We start from the raw sequence: 12,192 nt of genomic DNA on the forward strand, positions 1-12,192 counted from the left end.
GGACACGCGTCACACGGACGAAGGGGTGGACGCCCGCGTGTGATCCGCCGGCTGTAGCCAAGCTTTTCCCTGATTTTCCCTTGTGAGAAATGGTCAGATCTGGCTCATTCCTCAAAAGCTGTCTTTACATGATATATATGTCCGCAACAATTTCTACTTCTAGTTCCAGGGAACGAATAAATCATTAAGTCCCCCTCTTTTTTAGTGAATCTTTGAAAGATAGATATTGTGATTAGTTCCCGACATACAAAGATAGACCCAACATACAAAGAGCTCCGAGCGATAACTTCGCAACCGCTGCGTCAGCAACTTTTCAATGGCTCTGATGGTATTTCAGAATTTCAAAGACGGCATCGAACTTTGCTCACGCCGCGCGGTTGACGAGTCCAGGCGGAAGATCGATTTACCCAAAGACTGGCGCGTAATTTTCAGTTTATGTAATGATGACCTTGTAAGAGTTGGTCGATTTAAACATGTAGCCTTTGGCCTTTCAGCGAAAGAAATGAGCATCGGGAGATTGATGCACGAGGGATCCGATGCTAACAATTTGGGGATACATGGTGTGTAGGACCCAATACAATTAAGGGATAATTATATTGCTATATCCGGATGTGATGAACACAAGAAAAATCTCAACTTCTCTAGCATCGCACGGGCCCTATGGGTTTTCAGGAACTCCGTGCATCGGGTCTTTGCGAGCTCCAGACGGAGGATCATCCGATACAGGTTGAGGTGTGTCGCATGAGCCTTCGGGTACCGTGCCCTCCGGATCCTTGGTGGCGCCGGGCGAAATCTTGTCAGCTTCAGGTCCAACCGTGTGACATGAACCCTCAGTTTCAGGCGAAATCTTGGCATCTGTACCTGCAGCGGCTGGAGGGTCGATGGCCGGACTATCACCGGCTGGAGCTGCTGGAGGCTTCGCGGCCTTGGGCGCGGCGGTGGTGCCGGCGGAGGAGAAGAAAGCGCTCAGCTGGGGCTTCCCATGCGACATGAGCAGCACCAGCGAGCAAAGAGACGACCGGGGAGCAAGCGCCATCCTCTCCCTCTCTAGCCAGGCAAGATGACAAGTTGGCCGTGGAATTTCTTAAACTAGAAGCTGATCCCTGATGACTCTAGGCCAGCCATCTGGATGCTATATATAACCGGCAATGTGATGCCCCCCCTCGCCGAGGCATGTCCATCCATCCATCCATGCCTAACCTTCCCCGACGATTCCGTGTGAAAGGCATGTGTTCATACTTCATACGACGACTCTACTCCACTCACGTCCTACTCTGCCACCGGCGGTCAATACAATGTATGCAGAGGTTTGTTTCTACGTAGTACAAGTCAATACAATGTATGCAGAGGTTTGTTTGTACACAGTACAAGTCAAAACAGAGTTGTCAAATATCTTGGTCCCAGTGAGCATAAATACAACGAACATCACGGTAAGTCCTTTTCCATTCCTTTTCTTTTATTCACTCCTGTTGCCAGGCAGTTTCTTAGCAAAAGGTTGCTTCCCCTGAGAATACGTCTGAGAAACCAGTCTGAGAATACGTAAAAAAATGGGTCGTAGAAATTTAAGTTGCCAGATTTTTTTATTTTTTGCGGGAAAACGCATCAGATTGACACTCATGCATGACCAACGGTTCTATTGGCATTTCAACTTTGATTCCGTTTCAGTTTCATCTCCAAAACCTTCCTCCCCGAGCAACTCGATCGGTAGCAAACGTTGTGTTCATACCATGCTATCATCAGTTTCACACTTCCCAAGTTCCACGCAACTGCAGTCTGCAGCGTAGGAAACTTTACTTGTATAATAATAGCTTTACTGGATTCATACCATCCTTCGGTTCATTGCCAAATTTAAAGGAACTAGATTTGGCATACAACAAGCTAAAAGCGGGCAACGGGGGCTCTATATCTTCGCTCTCAAATTGCTCCAGATTGACTATACTGATGTTGGATGGCAACAATCTCCAAGGGAATTTGCCAAGTTCCATTGGAAACCTTTCCAGTAGTCTCCAGCAGTTTTTTTCTAAGAAACAACAAAATTCCGGGGCCTATACCGCCGGAGATTGGCAATCTTGAGGGCCTCAGTTGGTTGTACATGGATTACAATCTTTTCACTAGCAAAATTCCGCCAACAATTAGGAATTTGTATAGCATGGTCTATCTATCCTTTGCTCAAAATTTGCTCTCGGGCGAGATACCAGATACTATTGGCAACCTTGTTCAGTTGAGTTCTCTAAAACTGGATGGGAACAACTTGACTGGAAAGATACCTGGAAGCATAGGACGTTGTACCCAGCTCCAAAATCTCAACCTTGCTCACAATTCACTAGATGGCAGTATACCGAGGAACGTCTTCAAAATTTATTCGCTCACTGGAGAGTTGGACTTGTCACACAACCGCTTATCTGGGGGCATGCCAGTGGAAGTTGGCAATCTCATTAATCTGAACAAACTTAGCATCTCAAATAACAGGTTGTCTGGCAATATCCCATCCACTCTCGGACAGTGTGTGGTTTTGGAGAATCTTGAAATGCAAAGCAACTTCTTTGTAGGAAGCATTCCGCAGTCCTTTGTGAAGTTAGTTAGCATCAAATCCATAGATATTTCCCGTAACAGTTTGCACGGAAAAATCTCAGAATCCCCGCAACTTTGAGTTCTCTGGAAAAACTTAATATATCATTCAACAACTTTTATGGAGAGGTTCCAAAAGGTGGTGTATTTGACAACATGGGTGCAGTATCAATCCAAGGAAATGATCATTTGTGTACAAGTGTTCCAACAGGGGGTGTGTCTCTTTGTTCTCCACAGGTGGACAGGAAACAGAAGCACAACTCATTAGTTCTAGTCCTCAAGATAGTAATGCCACTTGTTGTCACTATAATAATTTTGTCCTGTATTGCGACAATTTATTGGAGGAAGAGAGTGCAAGGAAATACACATTTGCAAATAGTCAACGAGCATATAAAGAACATATCATATGAAGGCATTGTTAGGGCAACCAATAAGAACTCCTCTGCAAACTTAATTGGCTCGGGATCATTTGGAATGGTTTATAAGGGCAGTCTTCAGTTTAAGAAAGATCAAGTTGCTATCAAGATTTTCAATCTTGACATTTATGGAGCACAAAGGAGTTTCATTGCAGAGTGTGAAGCCCTGCGAAATGTGCGCTATCGGAATCTTGTAAAGATCATCACATCATACTCTTCTGTGGATTCTACCGGGGGAGATTTCAAGGCCCTAGTATTCCAATACATGCCGAATGGGGATCTAGAAATGCGGCTAAAAAATAAAGCCCTTGAACATGGTGAAAGAAATATTCTGACTTTAAGCCAAAGGATTAATATTAGTTTGGATGTGGCATTTGCTTTGGACTATCTCCACAACCACTGTGCACCTCCACTGGTACATTGTGACTTGAAGCCAAGCAATATTCTGTTGGATAATGATATGGTTGCATATGTCACTGACTTTGGCCTAGCAAGATTTCTGTTCACTACATCAAATGCATATCAAGATAGTTCAGCAAGTTTGGCCTGCCTAAAAGGATCCATTGGATACATCCCACCAGGTGAGACTAAGCGTATTCACAACATTTAGGTTCACTTTGTTCTTTATAGAGTCGTACAAATATTGCAGGTTCTCTAATTTTATTGTGCTTGTAAATGTAAATGCAGAGTATGGCATGAGCGAAGAGATATCAACCAAGGGTAAACTCAATGATGGTATAAGCCTTCACGAATTTGTTGATGAGGCATTTACAAAGAATCTTCATGAGGTTGTCGATCCCACAATGCTCCAACATGACAGCAATGCCGCTGACATAATGAAGAACTGTGTCATACCACTGGTTAGAATAGGCCTCTCTTGCTCCAAGACATCACCCAAAGAGCGGCCGGATATGGGACAAGTTTCTACTGAGATCCTTAGAATCAAGCATATGGCCTTGCAAATGGGTGTATGAAGCAAATAATAGACATGACGGTAGCTGGTGACAGAAATTCATGTAAAGAAGAATAGTGATGACTTCTCCATTTTGAAATTCAGTTAGACAGTTGGTGACACTTGTAGAAAGTAACATTCTCTTTTGCCATCTCATTTTCTTTTTACAAGTGAGTAGTAATTCTACACGCTCAATCCGAGTAATCTGAGTTAGATTATTTGTGCGAGCAGTGCCCAATCAAATCAAGTTAGATCTTTTATTAGAAGCTGACTTGGAACCTCGAATCTGAAGTCTGAACATGACAACATGAAACTTGCCTGAAAAATTAAACTAGAACAGGGTGAAGGCCCAAGCCCATGAACAATCCAACACTTTAGATTCGAGTACTTCGTTGTATATGCTTATTACTATGGACAATTAAAATTAATGTGAATGTGTATGTGTATGAAATGCAATGCAATGCATTTTTTTTATGAATGTGTGTGTGTATTTGTATTTGCTGAGAGGCCATGCAGCTGGGGCTCAACCATGCAGTAACTAGTCAGTAACCACCGGGATTCTTTTCCTTGACAGCATGTATTGGGAATTTGGGATTACAAAATCGCAGCAGTAACTAGTCAGTAACCACCGGGATTTTTCTCCCCGCTCACAACACAAGGATTCATCACAACAAAATTATGAGTCACAGTACATACAGCCCAGCACGGGCAGAAGCCAGGGAAAGCTGCCCTGTTTTTTCTCCTATCCTATGTGACACAATATTAGTAGAGTTGATGCTAGTTTGCATCAGCTTGGATGCTCGCTATCTTCGGTGATCCAGCGTTTGCAGGCTGTAATTTAAACCCCGGTTCGTGAGCCGTCAGGAGGTTGCTGAACTTCAGTCTGAAAGATATTTTTTCTTCTTGGCGAATTAAGTCTGAAAGATCTCGTCTTGGACTGTCCAGAGCTGGGTACCTGGGATGCTCCTGGGTGCACTGCATCGATTACGGCCTACCTGGTGGATCACGCACCGGATGTAGAGGGTCTTCCAACAAGTCCACAGACGGGCTAGATGAACCATGATCAGGAGTTGGGTATGTAGGATCTTCGGGGGCGTTTAGACAAGCCTTGTCGGTTACATCTTTAACGGCTCCACGTGGACGTGGACGTGGACGCGGACGTGGACCCCCAGGAAGTGGGTGTATAACGAGCTCTTCGTGAGCAGGGAGCTTGTGGCTTGAACTGCCGGGAGTTGGGTATTTGGGGTTGTCCAGGGTGCACCGGGCAGGCTCTTCGATTACAGGGCTAAGCCTGTTACCTGATGGATCAGGAAGTGGGTGAACAACTAACTCTTCGTGATCGGGGAGCTTGTGGCCTGAACGATCTGGCAGAGCTGCAACGGAAAGGAGTAGCTGTTAGCTGGGATCAAAGGAGAGACGCGTGCGTTGCAGGAAGCATTAATTTGTTCAGGTTGGCGAGCTACCTGGGGTGACTGGAGGCTGAACGTCGGGGGCAGCCGGGGTGCAAGTTCCTGGAGCCGGCGGCGGAACGGCAGAGGAGCAGTAGGAGAAGACCTTGTCACTTGAACAGTCGGGAACTGGGTACTTGGGATGCTCCTGGGCGCAACGCGCAGGCTCGTCGGTCACAGCGCGACGCCCCCTGCGAGGTGGACGTGGAGGTGGTGGATCAAGAACCGGGTGTCCAGGATCTTCAGAGATATCCCAGGGAGGCTTGTCAGATACAGGTTCAGGTGTGCTAGATGAACCCTGATCAGGAGTTGGGTGTGCACTGCTAGGATCTTCAGGGGCGTTCAGACAAGCCTTGTCGGTTACATCTTCAACGGCTCCAGGTGGGTGCGGACACGGACGTGGATGTAGATCCCCAGGAATTGGGTGAAGAACAAACTCTTCCTCGACAGGGAGCTTGGGGCCTGAAGGAGCTGCAAAGCACAATGGAGTAACTGCCACTCTGTTAGCAATGGCATCAAAAGGAGACGGCGTGCGTGCAGGAAGCATTAATCTGTGCGGGTTAGTATACTACCTGGGGGCTGGACGGCCGGAGCATCGGCTCCTGGGGTGGCCGGCGGAACGCCTGTGCCGGCCGCGGAGGACGAGGAGAAGAAAGAGCTCAGCCGTGGCTTCCCGTGCGACATGAGCAGCACCAGGGAGCGCAGAGACGACCGGGGAGCAAGTGCCATCCTCTCTAGCCTGCTACTAGCAGAGCTTGATGGGTGAGGATTGAGGGATGCCTCCTGGCCCCGGGATTCATGTGTTTATATATGTGTTGCAGAGAGGACTTCCATGTCTCACGCGCGCACCCAGCTGCCTTGACCTTCACCCAAGAGCCCATAATTTGTGTTCATCAAGTGGAAAGGCATGCGCTCATACCATGTGGTGGAATGGATGGTATAGTCCAGTCAAACACTCTACGTCTCTATCTAACCTGCCACTAGCCGGATAGATGCAATGGATTCAGAGGTTTGGAGGTATCTTGAGCTCTTGGCACATGTTGATATCTCAGTCCCGAGACTGCGTGCCAATCTGACATGGCCGCAAGTCAACCTTTCCGCTATTTTCATGTAGACAATTTGCATAAGCTTGATTTACCCGTCATATTTGAATGGATGGACCGCATGATGAGGGGTTAATTTGTTCATACCATGCCCAGCATGCCGTACGCCCATACCGTTGACATTCTGCAGGCAAGTTGCCCTGCCGCTGGTCTGGTGGTCAAGGCAGCGCGTGCAGACTTTGGAGCCGCCGTTCTTCGGGCAAGTTGCTGTGCCGCTGGCTGGGTCAATGAGGCATAGAGTCGTCTCATCTGAAAAAAGGTGTATATGAAAATACATGAGTTTGACAGACGGAGGTTGAGGTTCACACTAATGAAATCAACAGCCAGGGCCTCTTTGGATCGCAAGAGGATAACACATATATATGAAACGAAAATATAGGAATTTTACAGGCACACGCGCAACACAGACCATTCAAAATGCGTAAAACTTGCAGGAATAGTTGTTCGACAGAAGAAAGAAAGCGCACTAGAAAAGTGCATCTGTCATATGTGAATGAGTGTAAAACAAAGAAATTGCAGGAGAGTCGTCTCGTCTGAAAAAAGGTGTATATGAAAATACATGAGTTTGACAGACGGAGGTTGAGGTTCACACTAATGAAATCAACAGCCATGGCCTCTTTGGATTGCAAGGAGGAAAACACACACACACACACACACACACACACACATCTGTGTGAAAAGAAAATAGAGGAATTTGACAGGTACGCAACACAGATAATTGTAAAACGCGTAAAACTTGCAGAAATAGTTGTTCGACAGGTACACGCGCAACACAGAATAAAGAAAGAGCACTAGAAAAGTGCATCTGTCACATGTGAACGAGTGTAAGAAAAAAAGAAATTGCAGGAGATGTTCGAATTTCTACGAAATTAGGTCATAGGAAATCAACCCAAAGAACTACAATGGCCTCTTATCTTTGTATGAAATGGCAGAGCTCCTGCCCTTGCCCTCGGCAAGTTGCTCGGAAAAAGCATTTGTGGAGCAAATCCGTAATACTGAGATCGTCCAAAATCCTATGAAATTCCTATGATTCAAAGAGGGCTTCAACCATTTATTTCCCGTAAAATTGAAGATAAGAAAAATCTATTCATCTCTTGTTATTCTTGTACACATGAGACAAATACCCATGGCATTTTTCACACAATTTGAAATGCGTAAATTCCGCATTCCATACATCTATTTTTTCACGTTTTTAAATATTGAATTGTGTGTCCATTACTTTTCAGGAAGAAGCGTGCATTCACTCTGACTCTGTACCTCAGGGAACTACACACACACCAGCAAGAGGGTCTAGGCATCATCCTGTCCCAGTCTGAGACGTGAAGGGTCAGATCTCTTAGCGTCCAAATGCGTGCTCACAATATAAATATTCCTCAAAGTGTTGACTTGAACAACTACTTCCAAGTTACAACTAATTCAGTGAGCAAATAGTTTGGATGAACACCAAATCTGATACAAAAGCATGCCGTCGTGCATCATCCCCGTTCCCACCATATCTATGGCTGAGCCACGAATATGTGTGCTATGTTGAGCGGTTAGCTACCGTCGCACTCCAAAGCTGAGTATTTAAACACCCTCCTTCACATGAGAGTTTTCATCTCCATACTCCATAGTTGTAACCTGTAAACAACAACAATGGCATTTTCTGCTGTCTTGTGTCCAGGATTTGTTTGGTTTCTATACCTCTTTACCTTCCTTTGCAGCCTACCACTAGCCATCTGTAATGAAACTGAAAATGATAGACAAGCTCTGCTTTGCTTCAAGTCCCGGCTCTCGGGTCCAGCAGGAGTTTTAGCTTCATGGAGCAACACGTCCCTGGACGTTTGCGAGTGGCATGGGATCACCTGCAGCACGGTGTCCCCTCGTCGTGTGATTGCGCTGGACCTTGAGTCAGAAGGCATCTCAGGCTCCATATCACCTTGCCTTGCCAACCTGACCTCTCTTGCAAGGCTGCAGCTGTCAAACAATAGCTTCAATGGTGGCATACCATCGGAGCTTGGCCTCTTGAACCGGCTCCGCGACCTCAACCTCAGCTTGAATACTTTGGAAGGTAACATACCGCCATCTTTGGGTAGCAGCCATTCTCTTACATATGTCGATCTTGGGGTGAATGCTCTAATAGGGGTCATCCCGGAGTCCCTAGCAAATAGTTCATCCCTCCAAGTACTTTCGCTCATGAGCAATAGCCTTACTGGAAGCCTACCAAAGGCTCTCTTCAACACATCATCTCTTATTGGCATTTCCCTCCAAAAGAACAAACTTGTTGGTTCCATACCTGTTGTTACGGCCACCGCTCCCCCTATTCAATACCTCGATTTAAGGAATAATCATATTTCAGGAAAAATACCTTCTTCGCTAGGGAACCTTCCTTTCCTCATTGATCTTCGTCTTACAGAGAATAATTTAGTCGGGAGTATACCAGACAGCTTAGGTCATATTTCAACACTGCAGGTACTGGCCTTGACAGCCAACAACTTGTCTGGGACAGTCCCACCATCTCTCTTCAATATGTCATCTCTGACATTTCTTGGCCTAGCAAACAACTCGCTTGTTGGAAGATTACCCTCCAATATTGGCTACACACTCCCAAATATTCAGGGTTTAATCCTCTCGTCAAACAAGTTTGATGGCCCAATCCCAGCTTCTCTTCCCAAAGCTTACAACCTTCGTCAGCTTTACCTATATAATAACAGCCTAACTGGGTCCATACCCTTCTTTGGGTCATTGCCAAATTTGGAGGAACTTGGTTTGTCATACAACCAGCTAGAAGCGGGAAACTGGGGATTTGTCTCTTCACTTGCAAACTGTACCAGGTTGACTAAGCTGATGTTGGCTGGGAACAGTCTTCAAGGCAAGATGCCAAGTTCGATAGGCAATCTTTCTGATAGTCTCGAGTGGCTGTGGCTAAGGGAAAACCATATTTCTGGGCCTATACCACCTGAGATTGGCAATCTTAAGAGCCTCAGCAGGTTGTATATGGATTACAATCTTATCACTGGAAATATACCACGAACAATCGGTAATTTGCAGAGCTTGGTCCATCTATCCTTTGCACATAACAAACTGTCAGGGCAAATCCTGGATACTATTGGTAATCTGGTTAAGCTAAATTCTCTGAAATTGGATGGCAACAACATTAGCGGAAGGATACCTGCAAGTATAGGACGTTGTACTCAACTCCAAATACTAAACCTTGCTCACAACTCGCTAGAAGGGAATATACCAAGTGAAATCTTCAAAATTTCTCCGCTTTCTGAAGAGTTGGACTTGTCACACAATTACCTATCTGGGGGAGTACCAGTGGAAGTTGGCAATCTCATTAATGTGAACAAAATTAGCATATCAAATAACAGGTTGTCCGGCAACATCCCATCCACTCTTGGCCAGTGTGTGGTTCTGGAGTACTTAGATATTTCTCAGAACAATTTGTCCGGAAAGATTCCACAGTTCCTCACATCCTTAAGTTCCCTGCAAAATCTCAACTTATCCTTCAACAATTTTGGTGGGGAGGTTCCGAGAGGTGGTATTTTTTACAATGCTAGTGCAGTGTCAATTGAAGGAAATGATGATTTGTGTACCAGCATTCCAACAGTAGGTATACCTCTTTGTTCCACACTAGTTGACAGAAAAGGAAAACAAAATTCCTCGGCTCTAGTCCTACGGATAGTAACTCCAACCATTGCTGTTGTTATATTAATTTTGTCATGTATTGCGACAATTTACTGGAGGAAGAGGATGCAAGCAAATCCACATTTGCAGGAATTTGATGAGCATGTGAAGAAGATATCGTATGAAGACATTGCAAGGTCAACAAATAGGTTTTCTCCAGCAAACCAAATTGGATCAGGATCATTTGGAGTGGTTTATAAGGGCAGTTTGAAGCTTCAGAAAGATCAAGTTGCCATCAAGATTTTCAACCTTAACAATTATGGAGCAAATAGGAGTTTTATTGCAGAGTGTGAAGCCCTGCGAAATGTCCGTCATCGGAATCTTGTAAAGATCATCACTTCATGTTCTTCTGTGGACTCTACTGGGGCAGATTTCAAGGCGCTAGTATTCCAATACATGCCGAATGGAAACCTAGAAATGTGGCTACATCCTGAAGACCTTGAACATGGTGAGAGACATACCCTGACTTTATGCCAAAGGATCAATATTGGCTTGGATGTAGCATTTGCTTTGGATTATCTTCATAACCAATGTGCATCTCCACTGATACATTGTGACCTAAAGCCAAGCAATATCCTTTTGGATCTTGACATGGTTGCGTATGTCTCTGACTTTGGGCTGGCAAGGTTTGCATTCACTGCATCAAATGCATACAAAGATAGTTCAACAAGTCAGGCCTGCCTAAAAGGATCCATCGGATACATCCCACCAGGTGAGATTAAGCATCTCCTCAGTGTGTTGGGTTGTTGGTTGAGTTTGTTCTTTACAGAGTTGTACATATACTTTAGATTCCCTAATTGTGTTTGTAAATGTAAATGCAGAGTATGGCATGAGCGAAGAGATATCAACCAAGGGTGATGTCTACAGTTTTGGAGTGCTTCTGTTGCAAATGATAACAGCGCGAAGTCCAACCGACCGAAAATTCAGTGATGGTGCAAGCCTTCATGAATTTGTTCGTAGAGCATTTCCAGATAATATATATGAGGTTGTTGATCCAACAATGCTACAAGATGACAGCAACGCACAGGAAGTGATGAAGAAGTGTGTCGTTCCAATGGTTAAAATAGGCCTCTCTTGCTCCATGACATCACCCAAAGACCGGCCGGACATGGGACAAGTTTGTGGCGAGATCCTTAGAATCAAGCATCTGGCCACACACATGGATGTCAGATGAAGCAAAGGATCGGCAGGATGGTAGCTAGCGACAGAAATTCGTGTAAAAGGGAACAATGGTGTACTATCTTTTATGGCTTTTCCATTCTTTAGTTCAGTTAGTGACACTTCCAGACAGTACCCTTCTCTTTTGCCATAGCATTTCATTTCATGTACGGATTTTTCCTTATTTGTACAAATGAGTAGTATTTATACAAGCACAGCCTGAACGATCAGAGCTAGACCAATTTGCGCAGTCAGAGTAAATATTTGGGAGGCTGACTTGGAACCAAGATAGAGGATTAACCCTTGATTTTGAACATGGCTTGAACACAAAATTCACGTCAACAAGCCAGAGTTAACGGGGTTGAGAACCAATCTACGCCCAATCCACGGAGAAGAACGCCCCATATCAAGAAAATAGGCATGTCACAAGCGTGTAGCTGGTTGCCGTGGAAACCTAGTTTGCCCCGCCACTCCATACTGATTGCCGCTGCTTGTGACGTGCCACCCGCTGATTGTAGCGCAAACTGTTGCTGTGGCTGAAGAGAATACCATGTAGAGGCAAGTGCTTAAAGTGGTCTGAAGCTGCCTTACAAGATGAACAATCTTGCTAGCAGTCTGTTCTGTTGCCAGACCTTTACCCTACCCGCATTACTGTCTCTGAATAAGCTTTATTAAGGTTTCATTTCCCACACAAACGAAGGAGCTCATAAACTGCATCTAAATCATAACTAATAACGGCAAACGAACAACGACCAGTCTTTTGCAATCAGCAAGAAGAGATAATGAAGTATCGGAAACCTCAGAAAAATTAGAAGATGTCAACTGCACAATAACAGCTGTCAATAAAACCTCTACGAAACGCGAAATGCAAAACAGGA

At 45.0% G+C, this 12,192-nt stretch overlaps 3 protein-coding genes and 1 pseudogene across 4 annotated transcripts; 2 read left to right on the plus strand and 2 right to left on the minus strand.

Annotated features, from left to right (window-relative positions):
- Positions 1 to 323: 323 nt before the first annotated feature.
- On the minus strand, positions 324 to 1,122 carry LOC147960392 (uncharacterized). Its single transcript, XM_087535846.1, has one exon. The coding sequence runs from the start codon at positions 1,034 to 1,036 to the stop codon at positions 659 to 661; it is 378 nt and encodes a 125-aa protein (XP_087391972.1). The 5' UTR covers positions 1,037 to 1,122; the 3' UTR covers positions 324 to 658.
- Positions 1,123 to 1,620: 498 nt separating this feature from the next.
- On the plus strand, positions 1,621 to 4,336 carry LOC125519018 (putative receptor-like protein kinase At3g47110; annotated as a pseudogene).
- A 178-nt stretch (positions 4,337 to 4,514) lies between these two features.
- On the minus strand, positions 4,515 to 6,255 carry LOC125520062 (uncharacterized). 2 transcript variants are annotated; one of them, XM_048684855.2, is made up of 3 exons: positions 5,957 to 6,255; positions 5,400 to 5,876; positions 4,515 to 5,309 (listed from the first exon to the last, which is right to left on the minus strand). In XM_048684855.2, the coding sequence occupies exons 1-3, from the start codon at positions 6,111 to 6,113 to the stop codon at positions 4,921 to 4,923; spliced, it is 1,023 nt and encodes a 340-aa protein (XP_048540812.2). In that variant the 5' UTR covers positions 6,114 to 6,255; the 3' UTR covers positions 4,515 to 4,920. The 2 variants fall into 2 exon arrangements, with proteins under 2 accessions (XP_048540812.2, XP_048540813.2); XM_048684856.2 differs by having other exon boundaries at positions 5,400 to 5,855; positions 5,957 to 6,243.
- A 1,708-nt stretch (positions 6,256 to 7,963) lies between these two features.
- Positions 7,964 to 11,544, plus strand: LOC125520061 (receptor kinase-like protein Xa21). Its single transcript, XM_087536328.1, has 2 exons — positions 7,964 to 10,868; positions 10,978 to 11,544. The coding sequence occupies exons 1-2, from the start codon at positions 8,123 to 8,125 to the stop codon at positions 11,328 to 11,330; spliced, it is 3,099 nt and encodes a 1,032-aa protein (XP_087392454.1). The 5' UTR covers positions 7,964 to 8,122; the 3' UTR covers positions 11,331 to 11,544.
- Positions 11,545 to 12,192: the final 648 nt, after the last annotated feature.

This window comes from Triticum urartu, chromosome 7A, assembly GCF_056163025.1.
Source record: "Triticum urartu cultivar PI428250 chromosome 7A, HENAU_Tu73, whole genome shotgun sequence".
In the NCBI taxonomy this organism is placed as follows: domain Eukaryota; kingdom Viridiplantae; phylum Streptophyta; class Magnoliopsida; order Poales; family Poaceae; genus Triticum; species Triticum urartu.

Excerpts from the sequence above, each read along its gene's own strand:
- LOC125520062 (XM_048684855.2), bottom strand. The coding sequence starts at position 6,113 with ATGGCACTTGCTCCCCGGTCGTCTCTGCGCTCCCTGGTGCTGCTCATG. Across the intron at positions 5,877-5,956 it reads TCCGGCCGTCCAGCCCCCAG|TTACTCCATTGTGCTTTGCA; the intron begins GTAGTATACTAA and ends ACAGAGTGGCAG. Across the intron at positions 5,310-5,399 it reads TCAGCCTCCAGTCACCCCAG|CTCTGCCAGATCGTTCAGGC; the intron begins GTAGCTCGCCAA and ends TTTCCGTTGCAG.
- LOC147960392 (XM_087535846.1), bottom strand. The coding sequence starts at position 1,036 with ATGGCGCTTGCTCCCCGGTCGTCTCTTTGCTCGCTGGTGCTGCTCATG.
- LOC125520061 (XM_087536328.1), top strand. The coding sequence starts at position 8,123 with ATGGCATTTTCTGCTGTCTTGTGTCCAGGATTTGTTTGGTTTCTATAC. Across the intron at positions 10,869-10,977 it reads CATCGGATACATCCCACCAG|AGTATGGCATGAGCGAAGAG; the intron begins GTGAGATTAAGC and ends ATGTAAATGCAG.